The following is a 22421-nucleotide window of genomic DNA, read 5'->3' as shown; positions in this document are numbered from 1 at the left end:
CGAAAAAAACCTAAGAATATAAAAGAGTAAGACATTGTTTTAGAAATCTAAAAAAAGATGGATAAATATGCTTACAGCAATGTATTGGCCACACTGCGAGAATAGAAAGCCGCAAACAGGGAAACTGAATTGTTTTTTTTTATCAACATACTGGAGAAACACGTTCGGGAACTTGACACCCTCATAATATTTCTGCTTGAACTGGAATCATCAAATAACACGTAAGATTCCCGGCGCTTCTGAAGTGTAAACATACCGAACGTGCACACGGAGCATATAATGAGCGCGCACTCTAGCACAATATTATTAAGAACTTCTTTGGCAGAAAAGTTCCCTCCTGTAGATCAGTTGAAGCAGTGCTTAGAGGTGCCATTGTGCACATGCTTAATGAGAAGTCTACTCTCCAGATTGTGTAGCTCTCATTCATCAAAGCACAGTCGTGGAAAATCAGGTGTTCACTGGCAGTGGTGGTTTAATGGCTTCTACTGCAGACAGTACTCTACAAAGCGTAATACGAAAACAAAAATCATTATTATTCATCACAACAGAAGTTAATTTATGTTTTTTTGTCAAAACACTTTCGGCCACGAGGGTTTTTCGTTGGCAGTGATTTTTTTTTTTGCCGAGGCTTCTTGCAAATAATGGAAATAAAATCACCTTTACTTGACCTATCGCAGATAATAACATTCATCAGTCCTGTGCAGTTGTGCTATCATAGTTGGCCACTGCCCATGTCACTCGAGCCATAAGCATTCCCCTTGACTCCCAGTAATCAGATGTTATGTGCAGCTAAGGCCAAGCAAGCAGCGAGGCATGGGAACGGTGCCACCATTTTTGCCAGTGGGGAGTCGGGATAATGTGCCATGAGGGGAGCGCGGAGGCATAAGAACATGGGGGGCAGTTGGGGGTCGAAAGCCACGATTGAGGCAACTGCTGCAGATATTACTTTTTTTTTACTTACCAGGTAAGGGCCCACTGAGTTTTACAGCTCCTTTTTCGGAAGCGACCTTGCCACAAATGATAGCTAAGTGAAGTGGTGTATCGTGTGGACATTTTTAGCAGCCAAATATCGTACTCTCAACGCATGTTCCTAAATGTGGAGGGAAAAACCGGAGGGCCCCGATAAAATTCCACGCGATCACAGTGAGAACATGCAAACTCCAAACATACACAGGGGCCAGGGTCGGGGTCGAACCCACGACCTCTTGTATACCAGGCGAGGTCGCTAACATCTCGCCACCGTGAATTAAAATGGAACATAAAGCAGTGTCTTCTGCGTGGATGAGCTCTGGCCGAGGGGTATAAGACACAAGGTAACTTAGTTCGACACGCAGATGTTTAACACGACTTTAAATCCCTGTCTCGGGTCACGTGGTGCTTTTGTAACCCACTTCCTCGACTTAGAGCGTCCATCCACTGAGCCACGTTTTTTTTATTTAACACATCTGTAGTTTTGTTGCATTGGCAGTGTGCCGTGGGTGATTCTTTAATGTTAAAACAAATATGCGTTCTCATTTATTGCAGGGATCTTCGTGGGGGCAAAACCTAAGGGTCGGAGTCAATATCACCTGCTCCCACCACCAACCCACCACATCCCTAGCTACGATGACTGTGAATGTTCACATTTTATTTAAAGCCACTTAACTTCTGCTCATAATTTGATATTAACTGCGAGGCAGTTTTTGTTCAAGCAACATTATTTTAATTGCATTAGATATCCATCATCATATACGTGATAATTTATTGTATTTCATGGGATTATTTTCACTTTATTCTCATTGGTTTGAACAATTTATTGTCAGAGGCGGTTTATTTTATGTTGTCCTTCCATAGTTTATGGGCATATTTGTTGGAAAATGCGGTGTGTGTTTTTCTCTCTCCCCATTATGGAGTCGGCTTCATAATCAGTATTCAGTGCTTGGAGGTTCCTTCTGTGAAGTGTGCTCCTCACTAAACGCTTATTTACATTGCATTGTTATCCCATTGTATGTTCATCATTGTCGTAGATGTTCAAACAGCGCAGCTGGTTTCATATTTTTCTACGTAAAGGGGGACAGTTGTGCAAGAACAACAAAAAATATCTGCAAGTAAATAAATAAAACGAGGGAAGAGAGGAAATGTTTTCGAACATAATTTCGTAAATAATTATATTAAACATGCAGCGTGCCAATTCTGATTTAATTGAATATATAATGCGGTCTTGCCAAGTAAATGCTGATTACTGATAAATTATAAATGATGAATGATTATTACATGGCAAACATGCAACGCATTTATCAAGCCCTTCTCATACAAAAGCATTAGGGCTCGAAGCTCTGGGCTGTGGCCAACCCGAGGATAGGATAAGCTGTAAAAATACGTGCATGCCCATTGCCTTGAGCCTTGTCATCAGGAGCAGCTTATCACTGCACTACAGGGAGAGTGGGCCACAGCATTAATAAGGGCTCTACATCAAAGTTTAGCACATTCCTGTCACCGATGTGTGCCTTCTTGTTAGATCAACGGTCACACGTAACAAAGCCCTGTTAGCATTCCTAAAGTGCAATGCAGTTACCATAATGCACGTTGTACGCTTATAACGGCGAGTTCCGGTATTATCCCGAGTGCAGTCTAATTGAAAGATGCAGTTTAGCACGTAAGAAGATACAGTCGGGATGCATTCAGCCAGTTGTGTTAAGGTTGAATGGGACAAAACCGGCGGAGAGTTTGCACTGCAGGATCAGGCACGGTTTGAGGTCGTCGGATGTGTCTGTTCTCGTGTTCTGGAGCGCGTTAGACTTGCTGCCATTGTTCTTTGAACGCGATGCCGTCTTCGGCTGGCAATCGCGTGCTCCCTCACGGGATAATGATCTTAAACAGCCCCTTTTGGTCTGGTGCCCCGAGATGTTTCGCCTGGCGGGTGCAGTGTGGATAATAAACGATGATGATGAAATATCTATTACACACGCTGTGCAGAATTTGGAAATTTATTTTACGCAACAGTGTGGAGTTAGGCTGACATGTCCTTCCCATTGAGTTCTGTACTGTGACGTGAATCTCATTTGAAAGCCTCTACATGCATCTCCAAGCTCAACTCTGAGCCAGGTCAAGCTCCAATAAAGGCATTATAGGATGTCCTAATACTAAATCAATGAGCTCTTTATTTAACCCAGTTTTCTTGGTTGTTTACGCCTAATCCATTGCTGTTTGTGTGCTCCCAAAGGCACTTTAACCCATTTATATGTCCGTGCGCTACGTGCGTGTATATATTACAGTTCGCATTCCGGAATTTGATGCGTTACACGTGGGTATCTGAATCGTGCTGCCGTTTAAGTGCACGTCAAGAAACTGGAAATGAATTGTGTTGAGTTGAATGATTATGCTGTGTTGTTTATTTTACTCAAATGTGATTGTTATTCAGTAGTCCAAGTGATGAGCATTGGGGCAATGGGCATTTATTTTTGTTACAGCCCTGCACCATTGGGGGAAATTCCACATTTCTCCCGTGGGTTTGATTCTCTCCAAAGGACGGCCGCTGTTGACTTCCCCAGAAATTGGCACTCATTTTATTTGACCATGGCAGGATGATGGGCACAAGTCGACCTTCGCAAAACCAGGATTTTAACTTGCATCCTTCTAATTGCGAGAGCCGCCTAGGCATTTGTGTGGATTGATTGCTATTATAGGTGGTACATTTATACGCGTATATTTGATTATAATTTAATTACTCGCATGATGCATGATTTGAATGGGCAAATTAGGGTTCTTATCGCATACTGACCATTGTTAATTGTTTCACGTGAAACACTTTTTGTAAAAAAAATAAAAATAGCATGCAAATATACGTATTGACAATACATTTCATGTATTGGTCTTAAATTACCACATGGATTCGGTTTACAAGAGTCAATATTATGAAATACGGTGACCAAATAACATCACAATACCAATAAACCCGATGCCAATATTGGGTTAGTTGTCGATAGCAAGATCAATATTTTCTCACAGCCTGTAATGCGCAGTGTCCAGTAATGCCGTGCTGTGATTTTTGTTGTATTTTTATCGGTATTTTTCCATGAACGGCAAAATACTAACGTGCATCTTCTGGTTTGCAAAATGATAAACAGTCGCATTAATCAGCTAACATTTAGTGCACATGCAATCAAAACAAAATAAATGTTCTTAATTAAAATGCATCATCTATTACACTCTGAGAACATTGCGGTGAGTCACAGGAAAAAAAAAATGATTCAAAGGCATGCTCGAGTTGTAATATACAGCAGCATTAGCAATATTGCACTGTATTCTTTAGCGCATAATGCTTGCAGAGTGGCTAGCGCAAAAAGAAAATAAATTTTACCATGTTGCAATTTCCTTTTGATTTGTGTGCACCCCGAAGGTTCATGGTTGACTTTTGTTTGCCATCTCAAACACGAATGCCCTCCTTCCTTTCACTCGACATGCCTGAGCCCGATTTCACGCGAGCGCGAGGGCAGCGGACTTAATTTAGTCCGGCCCGAATGCAGAAAACTAAAGAGTCCCTTCAGAATCAAGTATAATGGAGCACTTTTTATATATATATATACCAACGATCCAACTGAAGTGCAGATTTATTATGCTGAACTGACTTCCCGATATTGATTTAACCCCGTGGGCCCAGAGAGATGTTTTGTATACCCGGTGGGATATGGGGCCCCGGTGTGAGTGGTGCTCTCTGAAGGCAAACGCAGGACACTTATTTCAGCTCTGTGGCAACGTAATTTGTAACAGGGTTACCGCCGTCTGAGGGGAAACTATTTGCGCCGCTGAAGGACAGGGCTCAAATTATAACACTTGCGATGCACCTCATTTATGTATTCAGAAATTTGCATTGCTTATTTGATTGCTTTAATTGTAAGCTCGTTATTTCATTTAATCTGTTCATATCGTTCTTTATCGGTGGTGTATCCGGTAATGTGTTTCAGGAAATACAAACGTACAGTATCGCAAAATGCACCAGCGATGTCTTCATAAGGCCTTTATAGTTTTATAAATGGCTCATCGTGTGCAATAAACACGTTTGGCTGCAGTAATTTGGAGACTTCTTTAGATATATAGCACTGCCAGCGGGCAGCATTTTTAAAATAATTTAACTTTGTCGAAAAAAAATTAAAATACCGTATGTGAATAACTTTTTTTTATAATTGGTACAGATTGACTTTCTTCTGGCCACTTTGATTGCTCATTCGGTTGCTTTTGGGAAAAATAAAACACATTTCTGATGATATTATATACCGAGTCTCATGGCTCAACCATAGGTTGTGAGTTTAAATCTTGCCTGGTGGGATTATGGCCTGCATCTGGGGTAGACACAATAAATACCACGTTGTGGAGGAAGTCATTGGTGGTAGATGCACGCTCGTCATAGGAATGGGAAGTTTTCACCACCACCTCATCAGGGCTGTAAACTAAAGATGAGCACTTCCTCAGCATTCACTGAGCAGAAAATCAATTTGAAAACTCGGATTATAAATTGCTTGTGCTTGCATAATTTATGTTGCTTTTTGCAAAGTACAAAAGAGCAGTAACTTAGGGTCTGTCATTGTGTGATGTCCAGTTTTTTGTATTTTACATTTATATTGTGACTAATTTTAATGAACAAAAAAAACCACTGGCAAAAGAGCATAGGCAGTATCTGGAATCATAATATTCTTATTATGCTATGAAAGGGGGTAATCAATATTAGCTTTGTGCAAAATATGAATGTAATTTGTATTGATACATTGCTTAGGCAGGTGATGTCAAACCGCGTGCTTCTTGTTTGCTGACTCTAAGTTCATGATGTAATAATGCCTCCAGCAAAAACATATATAAATGCAATTAAATAGACGAAAGCCTTTACACATACCTTCACGTGTGAATATATATATGGGTATTAAAAAAAATTTGCATCGTAAATACATATTAAATGTTTTATAGACAGTGTAGGCCGCACATTTGTCCATTGCCCAGGGCTCTCCTCCTTGGTCACACTTCTCCCTAACAAGTCGCGATCTCATTCAATGTGCCACTTTTATGGAATTGTGTGTGTGTGTATGTTTGATTCACACTATGAGATCTCTTTTACCAGTGGCAAAATATAGTAGTAGGTTTTTACCCTTTTAAACTGGTACAAAACTGACACCTTTATTCAAGGCATCATGTTTGCAATAACCACAACACAAGTAGTGGACCAATCAACTTCAAGGACAGTGCATATTATTATCATTATCAGAGTTGCTTCTTTTTGTTTGCTTTTTTGACTACTTGTGTTGTGGTTATTGCAAACATGATGCCTTGAATAAAGGTGTCAGTTGTGTATCAGTTTAAAAGGGTAAAAACCTACTACTGTATGTTTGATTGTTTAACTGATAGATCCGTGTATCAGCACGTCGATGGTGACATGCGAGAGGGGGGGGTGTTGGGGACGCACAGCTGTTTTATTTGTATTTAACCTTTTACCTCCCTGTTAAAACTCTACCCCCCTCCCTTCCTTATCTCGCTCTCTCTATCTAATCGATTCCTCATTCTCCTGGGTTTGTGCTGCTCGTGTGCGTTGCAGTGGAGAGGTTAAAGGTGGAATGGGGGTGTGGTTGAGGGCGATCGTGTGTAGACGGGAGAGGTGTGTGGGGGGGAGAGTCACAAAGTTTATGAAAAATGTAGAGATCAAACGTTTGAGTTCGTTTGACCTCTTGACACATTCTTGGCGTTGGATAAAAGTAGCTTTAGTTGTAAGCCCACCTGATGCCACAAGTTGAATAATAAATCTGCGGATGTTTCCAACATTGAACATTCCCTGATGGACAACTCTGCAGCCACACTCCCTTGCGCGTGCACTCTTTTAATGACATTTCTGCTACACGTGTGTGCTTTGATTACTGCTCGGGTTTGAGCCTTTTAACAATACACACCATGTTCTTTTTTTTTTTGCAATGGGGCATTTTAACACCGGCGTAATTTCACCGTTGACGTGACAATGATTGACTTCACAACATGTCAAAACTCATTCCCAAGGCCAAGAGCATGTCATTAAACGACAAACGCATCCCCGTGTTGTGCCGGCATCTCAATGAAGCACGCCGACACGCATTCTCCCCTTCCGGCCTGCCGCATCGCTGCTGGCAACGCGTCGGTCACCGAGTCGAACTCGTGTCCACGTCCGCGTTAAACCCTGCCGCCCGCCTTCAGCGTCGTAACGAACGAGCGCCTGCGACGGTCCCCCCCTCTCGTCTCCAGACGTGGACACGTACATGCTGGCGAACACGTCCGACCGCGTGCCGGGGCAGTGGGCCACCCTGCGTCTGCCACAGATCAAGAAGAACGACACGCACTGCCTGGATTTCCACTACCACCTCTCGGCGCCCGGCCGCCTCAGCCCCGGGACCCTCAACGTTTACGTGGCCGTCAACGGGGGGCCTCTCGCCAACCCCATCTGGAACGCCAGCGAGAGCATGGGCCGCCGCTGGGCACGTGCCGAGCTGGCCATCAGCACGTTCTGGCCAAACAGCTATCAGGTGAGATGCGATATTCTTACCTGTGTTAGATTCGATTTTTATTGTTATTTTTAGAATTTTTTTTTATGTTGCAACTCAAAGCGAGCCCGGTACAATACGGTGATAGCAGTATGGGGGGGGGGCAGGGGTCGGGGACAGGTCCCTTTGAAAGGGAAACATTAGACTTCATTATTATTGTTAAGCACTTAAACTGAGTGTTTATAAGGTCCGGGGTAAAGGTGCAGCCCTGCAATTCCTTGCTCGCACCACATCTGACATCAGGCGTCCATGAGACGGAGCTATAGATAGCCCCCTCCAGAGGGTATTTTACCTATTCTGCTCCTCTGCCCAAATGCCATGAAAGAGGTGGGAATATCAACACTCGCATGCAACCTGCTGATGGACTACCTGTGTTGCTACCCCATTCGTATTGCTGGATAGACAGAGATGGGGATAGGGGGGGGAATTTAAGAACTGCCATGCCGGGAGATTGAAATGAACCGTCTGATGAGCAACATTCCGAGTGTATTTGTGAAGTGTAAAATTAACAGTGATATAAATACACGGTGGTGTAAGACAGCATATCCGTGCTTCACGCAGTGCATAATGTACGCGCAGACGCATGCTTGAAGAAGGCATTTTTAAATCCTTTATATTAAGTTCGCGTGCTTGCTTGCGTGCTTGCTTGCTTGCTTAGGACCGTGCAAATCTTTCGGTCGTTTTTTAACCCACTTCCCGTCATCCAATCGAGCTGACATTTTCCACACAGACTCGTTGTGCCAGACAATTATTGTTCGTGAAAAAAGAATTCCCAAAATTTTACACTTTTTAGGCAAAAATAAATTATTTTACATATATTCAAATAGAACGCATTCATGGCTTTTGGCTGAACGTCAGAGTGTACGAGCCCAGAGCGTAACCCCTCCACAGGCCGTGGCGGAGTAGCGCAGTTGGTAGCGCCCTCACTTCCCATGCGAAAGGTCGCGGGATCGATCCCCGCGTCCTCCACAGGCGAATATATTTTTTAATCCTTTATATTAAGTTCGCTTGCTTGCTTGCGTGCTTGCTTGCGTACTTGCTTACGACCGTGCAAATCTTTCGGTCGTTTTTTAACCCACTTCCCGTGATCAAATCGAGCTGACATTTTCCACACAGACTCGTTGTGCGAGACAATTAATGTTCGTGAAAAAAAATTCTCAAAATTTTACACTTTTTAGGCAAAAAATGTTTATTTGACATATATTCAAATAGAACTCATTCACAGTATAAGAGCCCAGAGCTTAACCCCTCCACAGGCCGTGGCGGAGTAGCGCAGTTGGTAGCGCCCTCGCTTCCCATGCCAAAGGTCGCGGGATCGATCCCCGCGTCCTCCACAGGCGAATATATTTTTAAATCCCTTATATTAAGTTCGCCGCCACGCATATAAAGGATGTATAGTGAAATCTTTGTTTTTACGGGTTATACTTATTTAAAAATGGTAAATGGAGACTAGAAAACGTTGATGTGCACAATGTAGCCATGATATTCGTAGAAATGGAATTGACTCATTAAAGACATGCCAAGGTGTGAAGATGAAAAGTTTCAATATCATCAAGTCACAGGATGAGCCACCCTGCCACTCCTGGGTTAGCAGTCAAAATAAAAAATGCATTTCACACTCAAGGGGTAGGTCTCAACAGGAAATGTCTTAGACCAATTCCAAAGATGAGTCTGAGGTTCCCCCACCCCCACCCCATTTCTGAGAGGTCAGGTGTGTTAGTGAAGATCAGGAGAGTGATGGTGTATTTTGTACATTGCTTAATACAGTACATATATTGATGTTGCTGCAGCTGGTGCACATGCAAGTGAGTGTTTGGTCACAGAGGCAGAGGAAAAAAAAAATCGATGCTCATTTGTCACATTTTGTTCCATGTCTGCAGGTGATATTTGAAGCGGTGTCTTCTGGTGTTGAACTGGGTTACATAGCTATCGATGATGTGCAAGTCCATAGCTATCCATGCAGTAAGTAAGGAACGAAGACGGTGATACAATCACAAATGTGGACACTTCTGAATGAATACGCAGATTTCAACAACGTACAGCGGATGCGTTTGTCACGTTTGAAACTTGTTATTTTTGCACTTGGCAGACAAAGCTCCTCATTTCCTTCGACTGGGCAGCGTCGAAGTGAACGCCGGACAGAACGCCACCTTCCAATGCATTGCCACAGGGAAGGCTCTCACCAATGAACTCCTCTGGTTGCAGGTGACTACGTGAATGTTTTTTTTACACGTCTAGAACTGAGTGCCCGTATAACGACGGTTGTCAACAAAGGGGCGACCGTGATGTCGCAGGCGGAATGCAAAAGCATCGCGTCTGTGAGTACCAGCAGTAAAACTATGACTCTAATGTACAGTGAGTGTACACACAAATTGATTGTGATGGGGAACCAGGCATGGAGGTTGCACTTTATCTTCTCACCAGGCTGCCCGGCAAGGGAATTTAGCTGAATTGACCTGTGCCTGCAGCACCTTCAGCACTGCTATATATGCAGGGGCTGGCTGCAGTCATGCAGAACTTGTAACCGATGTGTTTTATCTTCTTGGTGCTTTCGGTAAAGTCACGTAGAAGGGAAATAATAAAATAATAAAAATAAAACATAATAAAATATATATTTTTAAATTATGTTTTATTATTTATTCTTATTTTATTATTTCCCTTCTACGTGACTTCACCGAAAGAACCAAGAAGATGAATCCCTGCAGTCACGAAAGCTTTAAATCGAGATGTGTTTTATATTAACTGGCGCTAGTCAATATACAGCATCCCTTAACTCGGCCCACCTGCAACTTGCAAACCCCAAATATACAGGTACTAGCCAGTATGCACAGTGTTAAATAAATGTGAGCGTGTGTCTGGCAGAAATTTGCATCAATTATCTCGAGTCAATATGTAGCGTTGATAAGAAGGGAGATATCGTAGAGCGCTTTGCTCGATATTTCCTCATCTCATTGAATTGACAAAGCATTCAAAGCGGTGTTCGCACTCTTACCCCCAAATCTGACATGGACCGTGAACCGTGTCATGAAATGAATTCCATTGAGCCTCCCATGTGTCAATGTTTTCTATCAGAAGCAAAGCAGCCCCTTTGTTCCCCCCCACCTCCCCATACTACGAGAATTGGCCATTAAACACACTGACCAAAATAAACCACTCCAATGAGGTAGTTTATTTTGAAAACCGTCAACATGTCTGCTGTGCACGGTATATCGACATCTGCTGGTTAATGGAAATGCACTCAGTAGCAGTTTATAGAATGAGAAAAAGCTCCAAACACCCCCCCCCCCCCATGCCGTTGTCGGCGACTCATTTCATTTATATACTCGGATAAGTTTTTGTGCGATGGAAAACTGCGCTGAGATTATTATCCCCTGCGCTGACTTTTGTTTTACGCATTTACGTAACCTCCCATATGCTTCGTTATAGAGGAGCAATGGGCAGGACATCCCCGTGAGTGGAACGAAGCTGGTGAACCACAGAAGATTCGCGGCATCCTTTGGTGTGCCGCACGCCGCACGCTCGCACGCCGACATTTACCGTTGCGTCACGGGATCAGCTGACGGCGCGGGGGTGTCCAACTTTGCACAGCTCATCGTGAAAGGTAACACAACCAAATCATTAGCGTTGTTGCGAAGAATATCGTCTATCTGTCTCTGCAAAAACAATTTTTTTTACACAACCCGATGGCCTATTGGCCTTCTGGGAGTGTATAATTTCAGCAGTATTGGTTCAAACAAGCACACTCTGGAGCGGTTTCAAAATGGAGTGTCTCTGTCATCAGCAGCGTTTCGCTTTCTTGAATCAGTGCTCGTGAACTGGCAGAAATTATAGGCAAGATGTATTATTAAAAGATGATGCATCTCGGTCATTTCTCAGAAATCACTGCAGTTTATGCACTGATTAATTTGTCGATCATTTAAAGCAATATTTCAACAATTAATCGAGCACATGCGAACAACACATCAATTCCATTATCATTCAGTGCATTTTGGTTTGCACGTTCGTAACTTACTCTAAAGTACAGTAAGTAAAAGCGTATGACTTACACGTGGCTTTATTTTGAACATATTTCCAAGCCGCTGCCATTTTATTTGACCGACTCTGGCCTTGTGTAAATGTTGTTCTTTTACATGCACGAAAGGGAAATGCAACAGTTTAGTCCTCAATGCAATGTGGCAGTGAACCCGTTCTCAATTGATTTTAAAAGCACCCACACAGCATGTCTGCTTGCAACTACATTTGAACTTGGCCTTTTTATCCATGTATAATTGTTTTTGTACAGCCCATCAGAATGTCAAAACATTGGACATGATGCAATTTTGCGAATTTTACTGAATCAAATATAATACTGAATTATGTTCAAGGTATTGTTACGTCAGTGCGTGCTATAGCTGCCCTGTGTTCACAACAACTATCAGCCTGCACGTCCTTTATAACTGACAGTCAGTTGGTCCCTCTCTCTCCCTCCAGTCAGCCAGACAGCCAGCAAAACTAAAACACTGTACCTTGACGAGAGGAAAACATACATGTCAGGATAAATGTAATTCAAATATAGTATTTTCGATTTGAAGCTTTCGTGACTGCAGGAATCAATACTCTCTGATTCTTTCGGTAAAGTCACCTAGATATAAACAAAATTCTATCTATGTGACTTCATCGAAAGAAGCAGAGAGTATAGTATTTTTCCTTATCAATTTTAACGAATTATATGAGTTATACTTTTAAACTGACTTGGCAGTACTTTATGTAATGGCATTGCCTTAACCACTGCTAAAACTCAGCATCTATAATTAAATAATCCCAAAACATGTTGTATACGACATGAAAGCCCTCTCATCCCCCTTCTATCCTGAATAATTAATGGTTTGACTCGACGGAGCAAACACATCCACACTGCAAAAGAGCTGCAACAGTGTTTTAAATGAAAAAGACATACGCAAGTTGATTTTCACTTCTCAAAAACACTCCATCCTACTGAATGTGCTGTTAAGAAGGCCATTGCCCAAAACGTCACCGATTATTATTTATTTATTTTTAATGCCAAAGTGGGTATCGACAAATATTTGGAGCTTTTGTCTTAGAATCCTGCTGACGATCACTTGCTTCTTAGATCATGTTGATGCCGGTCTGCCTTCAACAATTGTGCTCGATATACATCCTCTGTTGTGTTTTACAGTTGCGTCCCTCCCAAAATGATTTATTTTTGTTCATTAAACTTGCGTCCCTGACTTTTATTTTGCTCATTTATCTTGAGCCCCACTTTTCAGCCTTGTTGTTTAGTTTATTTAATCAGTTCCTGTAGTTCATTCTAATTGGGCATTATAACGACAATGTAATCAGAAGCTCTGAGAGAGTAAATTTGTATGCCTTTATTTATATTTTAAAAAATAACAACATATCTTCACGCTTCTCTGTGAATAATATTGGTGACAATCTATCTCCTTGCCTGACTTCACTGTGATTCGTATATTTATTATTTTGTATAGATGGTTTAGCTAATTTTTATGTATATGTTTATTAAAGCCTTGCTTTGTGAGAGCTTGGACAACTTCATGGGTTTCCACTGACCAAAATACGTGTTCATTGTCTACAAAAATATATGAATGATGGTAATTTGTATTTATTTGTCTTTTCTAGAATCTGATTGATAATATGTAGGCAGTTGATGGTAGAAAACCTTTTCTCAAACTCCAGATTGCTTTTCCGGTTGTCTGCCCTCTAAATTGACCTTTATTCTTTGTCCTCTGTGATCTTTGTGAACAGTTCATAAATGTGTGATAACAGGCTAACAGGTTTGTAATTCTTCAAATCAGTTTCATATCTTCACCAACACACACCGACCAGTGTGGTGAAACATGTTGAAATGTACAACCGTGGGTATCGCCCATTATGTATTTTCATGTTGGTGTTTTTTTCCAATGCCATAAACTACCATCTCCGCGATGACATTGAGCAGATAATTCCTAAAATCACCGTGTTGACCTTTTCCCTGAATATGTTGCACTGTTTCTCATTTAAAATCCCGCAAAATGGCTTCCAGAGCCATGAGTTACAGTGCTTGCTTTTTTTCGAATATAAAGTAAGCTTATTTAATTTCAATAATTATAGAAGCACATGTTTGAAAATTCTTCGATAGCAATGAGACCTGGATATGTACATTTGCATTTGAAGTTTTGTTTTATGTACATGTAAATTGATACCTTAATTGATTGAGCATATAATTATTAAACCTTATAAAAGCATTAAAGGCATCATTATCATGATAATTTATTATTGCAATAATTATCAACTATCATTCATTATCCATGATTATCCCTTGATATACCATGGTTATAAATAATTTCCTAAACAAATTTCTGCTCGTCTCCACGGTTTCCTGATTCATCGTGTCTTAACTCCTCTGACACGATGAGGATTTGTACCTTCACAAAGATAGCGGTCTCTCTTAAAACAAATTCCCCCCCCCCCCACATCGCAAATGAAATTTGCTGAAAGGGGAAGCGCTGCACCAGGCATTTATGTTACTCGGTGGGGCATCATCAATCCTCAGGACAATTTACATTTGCACAGAGGTGGTTGACGGAGTAGAGCAGGAGCCTTCTCTATTATTCACCAGGTGGGACTTGAAAATCCCATCAGCCCCTAGTTGTTTCCCAGGGTGAATGCTCGATCGATGCTTTGATTGGTTTTTTGTGCTCCGGCCGCCTCTTCTCCTTATCCTGTTCTGTCGGTGTTTTAGCGAGGCTCGCCTGGCAATGGCGACAGACGTAACGGAAGATATGACTCGGTTTTTTTTAACATCTGTTCCTTGCCACTTGCTGACAGTTTGCGTAAGGCACGCTGAGTTTTACTTCGTTTGCGTAGGGTTCTACTGCTTCTTCTTCTTCCCATAGTTCTTCAAGGATATATCTGGGAGCTGTTGAAAAGTTGGGGGCATTTTTCGTTTAAAGTTTTTGTTAAAAAGAAAAGATTGGAACATATTTCATTTAATAATTCAATAAATCTACTGCTGTTGAGGTGGTAATTATTTTGAAAAATATAGTAAAAAGTTAGCTTTTGAAACTTGTAATGCAGTTTATAGTTATTGCAACTATTTGATTACCCTTTGGAGTCAATTGATTTTCTTGTCTTGCATGCGAGTATTTGTCCCGGTTTCAGAACAACAAAGTTTGCCACAACCCTGCAAATATCACAGCAACTGGATAGCTCAACGTAGCAGACCGTGTTTATACCACACTAAGACCTTTTTCAATTCAATACAGTTTATTTGTCATTATTAATATTTATAAAATGGAATAAATAAGTAATGGACAGCACCTTTGTCAATTCACTTTTAGATGAAGGCCTCCAGATGCCTCTAAGTGATCTTTACCTTCACTAATTAAAACATCCAATCTTGCTAGGTATGTTATATCAAACTTAATTATACTTTACCCCTGTGGTGCATTTGATAAATACACATTTAATTACGATGTTAAATTATGTATTTGCCCTTCATCTGGACAAGTGAATGTAAGATTTATGTCTAATAGTGCCACACAATCGTTACACAAAATATGTAACTATTATGTGAACTCTGCCTTGTGCATTGCGACATGACGTATCTCCACCTAATCAAGTCCCATTTTCTGAAGTGCTCATTGCTGAAGTGCGCATTGCAATTATAGTGGATTTTGCATATTTCAATGTGTGTTAAAACGTCATTCATTATCTGATTACAGTTTTTAGATTTCTTACAGTTTTTAGATTTAACTGTGCATGTGGAGTAAGTGTAATGATTATACTCAGGTGTCTAGGTAGGTCATGTTGGCGTGATACCAATGAATGCACACCTCTTGATATTTAAGCGACCTCAAGTCAAGGCAGAGGTGGGACAAAGTCATTGTTATGCAAGTCCAAGTCGAGTCGCAAGTCATTAAATTCATGACTCGAGTCTGACTCGAGTCCAAGTCACATGACTCGAGTCCACATCTCATAGGTGGGACAAAGTCATTGTTATGCAAGTCCAAGTCGAGTCGCAAGTCATCAAATTCATGACTCGAGTCTGACTCGAGTCCAAGTCACATGACTCGAGTCCACATCTCATAGGTGGGACAAAGTCATTGTTATGCAAGTCCAAGTCGAGTCGCAAGTCATCAAATTCATGACTCGAGTCTGTCTCGAGTCCAAGTCACATGACTCGAGTCCACATCTCATAGGTGGGACAAAGTCATTGTTATGCAAGTCCAAGTCGAGTCGCAAGTCATCAAATTCATGACTCGAGTCTGACTCGAGTCCAAGTCACATGACTCGAGTCCACACCTCTGAGTCAAGGAGCATATACTTCATCTTGAACGAACCCTCTTCATTTTCTCCGGCGTACAGTACCTGTCCGGGCTCTATATCCGCAGGAAATGTTCTCATGCCACAAACGTCTGTGACATTTAGTATTGTGCTCACCATGAAGTCCCCATATAACAACCATGCAATGTGTTTATTTTTTTATTTTTGTTATTTTAACAGCAGAATATATTGCTCACCGAAACGTAATGACATTACTCTCAAATTATTTGGAGATACTGCGTGGCAGTGGTGCACAAGCACAAATAACAAGAAACTCAACAACATTGATCAATAATGCTTCCGTTAGAAGTAAATATATATATATATAATCGGCGACGTATTGGCCAATGGTCTTCGATAGAACTATGCAGAAGGGCCCTTGTGCTACACAGAAAGGGCTGCTCGACATGCCACATTATATATATATTGTTTCTCCATTTAATGCAGTATTAATTACAAATGTTCGTGGGGTTTTTTTCCATGTAACTTTCAGTTTAGTTTGTTTTTTTGTCTATTTATGCAGCAAAATGCTGCCGTGGCTTACCCAATAAATATTTGCCAATACATCTGATGAAACGGTAAATGCTATCGCTCCCTTTCTATCCATTAAACCCAAGTTCTGATAACGAGCGTTAATTCCTGAAGAATACGGATGGTGACATATACAAGTAGCAATACACATGGTATACCACCATGGTGTACTGGTTAGCACGCCCGACTTGCATTCCAGATGTCATCGAGTCGATCTCCCGAAGCGGCAGTGGAAACAACAGGCAAGATTTTTAGATCCCCTCTCGTCTGTCCACGTGGTTGTATCAATAGGTACCGACACAGTCGACTGATGGATTACGTGCGATGGAGTAGAGTGTTGGTGCGCCCACGTCTGCCAAGGCGTCTAACCTGCATGGAAAAATAGACGGCACATTCACGTATTGGCGGTACACCGGCGAGCAGTATGAAAAAAAAATCGAATCTTTCACGATTTTTTTTTTCCCTGCGATTCGCAATCTTGCGGGGTGCAACAAAATCAGTTCTCGTGATGTCGAAGCAGTCGAAAGACGAATGCCAATTAACACAAATATTTTAGACTGCTTCATGAGGACCGGTGTGTTATGCTGCATTGGTGTTACCACCAATACGCCCAAATACCCTCTTTAGGGCCACTCTAGAGCTCCCTCTAGTGGAGACCTTTCTGCCACCAGTGGTGTGAGCAAAAATGCAATCAGGATTTATAGCTTTACCTTTGATTTACTTTGGCCCGCAGAAGTAATATAGTACAAGCAATATTGCAGGCTGTGTCTGTGTAAAATAGAAATGGAGTTGGAGCCAGGCACGTGGTGTTGGTTTGTAGCTCAGCAGCATTAGCCCATGCCTCCCGCAGGAAACGCATGCCTCCATCTGCGCCAAGCGAATCAACAAGCGCTTTGGGAAAACGTCTAATTCCCCCCACCCTCCCTCCTCCTCCTCCGCTTACTCGAGCAACCTTGATGTTGTCTATCTTCCCTTTTGCACGTTCAGAGCCACCTACGCCCGTGGCTCCCCCGCAGCTGGTGGGAGCCGGTGCCACGTACCTGCTGGTGCAGCTCAATGCCAACTCCATCGCGGGCGACGGCCCCGTGGTACTGCGCGAGGTGGAGTACCGACTGCCAGCCTCCGTCGGCGGCTGGGCCGAGACGCACGCCGTGAACGCCGCCACGTACAAACTGTGGCACCTGGACCCGGACACGCGCTACGAGGTGCGCGTGCTGCTCACGAGGCCAGGCGAGGGTGGCACGGGCAAGTCGGGGCCGCCCCTCCTCGCCAGGACCAAGTGCGCCGGTAGGCGGTATACTGCCCCCCCCCCCCCCGCTGTTGAGGATTTAAGGACGAGGATTTGTTTTTACTGTGGAGTCAAGAGGCCCAAGCGATTTCCTCCACAAATGAGCACCCGAGGCAGGTGCTTGTCTCCTGTTCACAGTCCCGAGCCAGTGGTGGAAGTGCCACGCCCGCCACTCAGGCCTCATGATTGAATTTATCCACAGGACAAGCAATGTTGAACACCGCGTAGAGGGGTACTCATTTGATCAACCCCAGAGGGATGGTGGGCTGAGTCAACCCCCCAAGCAAGATTTTAAATCCGCAGCTTTTCTCATCGCGAGTTGCCCACTCTACCAGCGAGCCAGCTGGGTCGTAGTTTTAGTGTCTAGGGGGCGCTTACATCACTCTTCCCTTGTTCCATGGGCTACTGTTCCGTGAACTTCACTTCATCGATTCTTGCGCCCGTGTCGTGGACTCGGTCAACCAGACCGACTGTGTCGTCTCATCCCGCGCTGTGTTCAGCCACCTCCGCGCCGCAGGTCACAACCACGACCTGTCTGATTCCATCGCTCGTCTCTCTTACGAGTTTCCCATGACGCTGCTCAACTTAAGGAACGCACGAACTCATCCTCTGTTCCAAACGTGAATGAAACGCATTTCACAAGTAGTACTAATCCCATATCTGCATTTCCCATAAATATGCTAAATTCCTCTTGATATGCAAATTCGTTTGTCAAGGCGCTCTTCCCCCTCCAACCCAGCTTAAATATATGCTCCAAGCCTGGTGGTGTTTCATTCAGACGCTGTCTTCCCGACAAACCTGTTCTTCACCTGAGGACGGCTGCTTGCGTTGTGGCCGAAACGTCGTGAGAATTATTGTATTATGTTTTATTTTTATTATTTTATTATTTCCATTCTACGTGACTTTACCGAAAGAACCAAGAAGATGAATCCACGCAGTCACGAAAGCTTTACATCGAAAAGTTAATGGTGCTGTTTGCCGGTGGCTGCTTGGCATTGTTGGCCTCCTGGGCACTTGTACTCACCAACCGACAAAAATGCCCCAGAAACTCGTTGCGCTGTACCGCTGCTGGCAGCTGTCCCTGTGCGCAGCAAAACGTTTGGGCACTGGGCATGGGTCTAGCAGTAGAGGGGCAATGCTACCGTGTGTGTGTGTGTTTTTAAATCCTTTATATTAAGTTCGCTTGCTTGCTTGCGTGCTTGCGTGCTTGCTTGCTTGCTTACGACCGTGCAAATCTTTCGGTCGTTTTTTAACCCACTTCCCGTGATCCAATCGAGCTGACATTTTCCACACAGACTCGTTGTGCGTGACAATTAATTTTCGTGAAAAAAATTTTCCTAAATTTTACACTGTTTAGGGGAAATAAATAAATATTTAATTACCAATTGCTTAATGTTGGCAGACAATCATCTGACCCATAGGTGGCAGCCATCTCAAGCCAGAGGACGAGAGGACTCTAGCCGCCACACATATAAAGGATTTATAGTGAAAAACTTTCTTTTTACTGGTTAATTTTTTTTCACAGTTAAGTCGTTTCCGAGTTAATTCATATTTCTATTAAAAAAAATCGAATTTGGACCATGACACCGGGGCACCTTAACTTTCCACTTTGTCTGGTGTGATGCGGAGGTTATGCACCTCTGATTATCACGGTTGGCTACGCACGGTGCGAAACATACATAACATACGTGGCCGTTTTAGGGGGGGGGGGGGGCGGTTCTTGCAGAGGGGGTGATACTTTATGCATTGAATGATGACTGTGCCACATTCGGCACTAAATGGTTTATAGGATTGTGGGAGTCACCTCAGCCTGAGGAAATACAACCGTGTTAAATAGATATATTAAAAAATGATAGCAACCCTTTCCCCCCCCCCTACATAATATTTACGGCGTACTGCATTTATCCATTAATTTACCTTATGGAAAATTAAAACGGCATACACTATAAGATGTAAGCCTATATTTTTTACTTTCCCCCCCTGTATTCATGGATAACTCTATTTCAGCATTAATAGTGTAAATTATAAATGTGTCACAGTATGCTCTGGGGCAAATTCACATTTACCATATTAATACATTTAAATTTGACTCTGTATAATGTTTTTATGACCACGTATATATGTGTGTGTGTGTGTGCGCGCGTGCATCTGTACGTCCGTGTGTATATGTTCCTGGCCATTCACAGGACAAGTGACAATTTAACCTCAAATGAGTGGGGTGCGGTTGTGTACTGGTTAGCGCGCTGTGCGACAAACCCAGCGTCCCGGGATCGATTCCCTCTCACGGCCAACGCCAGTGAAAGATTATCTGAACCGGTCTTGTGCCTTTCCATGGGTCGATTCAGCCTCAAACGAGTACGTGGTGCGGTGTGTAAACATCGGCCCTGGGGAGACAAAGGCGTCCGGGCGGGGTGCTGGCCACCCACCCCCTCGTGCGCCGAGCCTGACTTCATAGGTGCTCGCAAACAGCACTTTCATCAACGGCTTGTTAAGGCTATATGGGGGGGGGGGAGCTTTGTCTTTGTTTTTTGTAAATGTTACTGGCCATTTACAGCACATTGGTATTTCAACTTGGCCTGGACTCTGAAGGTAACTGAACCTCAAATGAGTACCTGGAGTTTGTGATATGGTCACTGTCAGCCCAGTGGAAATAGACAGGCAGCAGTTGTACTGGCTACACGACATCTGACACATACACTACCTGTTTTTGAGTTCTAACAGGTGCCAGACAACAGCACATGCCTCACCAAAGTCTATGTAACTCAAAGAGGAGGTCGAAGCAACTCTGCTCTTAATCTGAATCAGAATATTCATTGACTGCGTGTCACAAACTTTGACCGATATGTTTTTTAAATGAGAAGGAATATAGCCCCCCCAAAAGTGCACATATAGCAAATAGTAATCGGCTCACATGTATGAACTTTTTAAGGGGCTGTCAAGAAGTAATTTTAATAAAGTTTTCCCAACATCGGTCTTATTAAATTGGTCGTAGTTTAAATTCCACGTTCAGTTCCGTAATAACATCAGTCCAATTATTCAAGTCATACATTTTTTTCATCCTTGCTCTGTTATTTATATAAGCTGCAAGAAGGGGAATGCGTTAATTCAACTGAAATGTCAGTGACGAAATAAAGAAAATACTTGGTGAAAAGTAAGTCATAGCAATGATAACCAAAATGACAAAACGTACATTCTACTCACAATCAATCTGCCCCGGTGACTCACCGGTAGGACGAGAGGCTTTCAATCCGAAAGTTGCGAGTTAAAATTCTGATCGAGATTTCACTCAACACATCATACTTCCGGGGCCGATAAAATTGGCACCACTTTGTCAGGAGGTCAACAACATTGATTTCCTTATGGAGAGGCCTGCCCCCACCATAGGCAAGTGGAATTTCTACCACTGCCTCATGGCAATTACCAGGAGCAAGACGTCCTTTATTTGGCCTCTTTAAGCCTGTTTATTTAAGCTGTTCAATAATGGAGATGTGCAAGATAATTTCTTTGTATGTTAAATTACCAGATGTGCACAGATGAACATGTATTCGCATTGACACATTTCTATCAATAGCTTGCTTTTAATACATCCAGTGGATATGAAAAATAAGTGGGGGAGGGAGGGTTGTCCACATGAAATGTTTCCTCTCTACAAGAAATGGAATTGAAATGGAAAAATGGTTAGAAGAAGTGCATCGAGAGGAAGGTGTTTTTCAACATTTTGTGAAAGCATTTTAGATGTCTGGCCTCTGGGGAGAAATGTAACCTCACTGGGGGGCAGAGTGGTTTAAATGGATGGAGGTTTTCTACGGAGCCAGACATTAACTTTTAAACATTGTTAAAGGCACAAGCCATTAGTACAGAGCTGTGTTGTATGACAATTTTAACACTGGATCGTGATGTCCTCTTTTGGTTAACCTCTGGCCCCACGTGAAAGGGGAGATCTTTCGTGTCAATGCGTCCTTCCCAAACTATTAAGGAATTGGGTCATTATAGAACACTGCATATACAAGTTAGCTTCCGATTCCTTCAGAATAAATATTCACGTCCTTATCCTTGATTTTCATTGTCGATAATGATTATGCTGGCAGTAATTGGCCATATATGCTCTGTAAATATTGTCCATCCTGTGTGTTTTTTACACGGGCAGGTTCAATGTCATATCACATGATGTACCATTCTTTCTTTTTGAAGGAGTTTGTCGGTCTTTGAATCTACATGTGGTATGTGCAGGGAGTTTTCATTTTCTTCGGGACCAGACTGTGCGTACACAAGGCGTGCGGAGAAGGCCAACGATGCAGTCGAGAATCTGCCGCCCGCTTCTCCGGAAACCGTTACAAGCCCTGCATGAAGCGCACAGCCAAACTTACAAAAAAAAGCAGCATTGTGGCCAAAGCCTCTTGTATTTTATGAGAAAAAAAGTACACGCACTCCATTTCTTTGAATTCCCCATCAAAAGCTCAGAGGTTTCTGACAAACTCGTGGTATTGATTAAGTCTGCCGTGCGCTTTTTTTTGTCCTGGTGCTGCGTTTGAAGTGGTGGCTCAGTGGCCGTGCGGTGTACGGGCAAAAATATGTATGACGGAGCCCTCGGCAGCAAACGTCTTGGCCCGGAGATATTGACGATGTGTTCCCGTGGCCGTGTTGCAGAGCTTAATAAATAGTTTCCACGGCTGGGGACTGTCACTCATCGCTAACGATTTTGAACAGCGCCACAAAGCACGTGGCCGGTTAGCCCCCAGTGTCTCAACCGT

At 42.8% G+C, this 22421-nt stretch overlaps 1 protein-coding gene across 3 annotated transcripts in view; it reads left to right on the top strand.

Annotated features, from left to right (window-relative positions):
- LOC144717875 (receptor-type tyrosine-protein phosphatase kappa-like) overlaps nucleotides 1-22421 on the top strand; it is a 132749-nt gene that overhangs the window by 25555 nt on the left and 84773 nt on the right. For all 3 annotated transcript variants that reach the window (XR_013585156.1, XM_078593622.1, XM_078593621.1), the window contains exons 3-7: nucleotides 7234-7511; nucleotides 9410-9491; nucleotides 9619-9734; nucleotides 10956-11130; nucleotides 17370-17669. Coding sequence is in view for 2 of the 3 variants with exons in the window: in XM_078593622.1 (XP_078449748.1) it covers nucleotides 7234-7511; nucleotides 9410-9491; nucleotides 9619-9734; nucleotides 10956-11130; nucleotides 17370-17669 (951 nt within the window). In the remaining variant the exon portion in view is untranslated. The remainder of the gene's footprint in view (nucleotides 1-7233; nucleotides 7512-9409; nucleotides 9492-9618; nucleotides 9735-10955; nucleotides 11131-17369; nucleotides 17670-22421) is intronic.

Source organism: Lampetra planeri, chromosome 4, assembly GCF_965212315.1.
Source record: "Lampetra planeri chromosome 4, kcLamPlan1.2.h2, whole genome shotgun sequence".
Lineage (NCBI taxonomy): Eukaryota > Metazoa > Chordata > Hyperoartia > Petromyzontiformes > Petromyzontidae > Lampetra > Lampetra planeri.
This window is presented reverse-complemented; position numbering and strand designations above follow the sequence as displayed.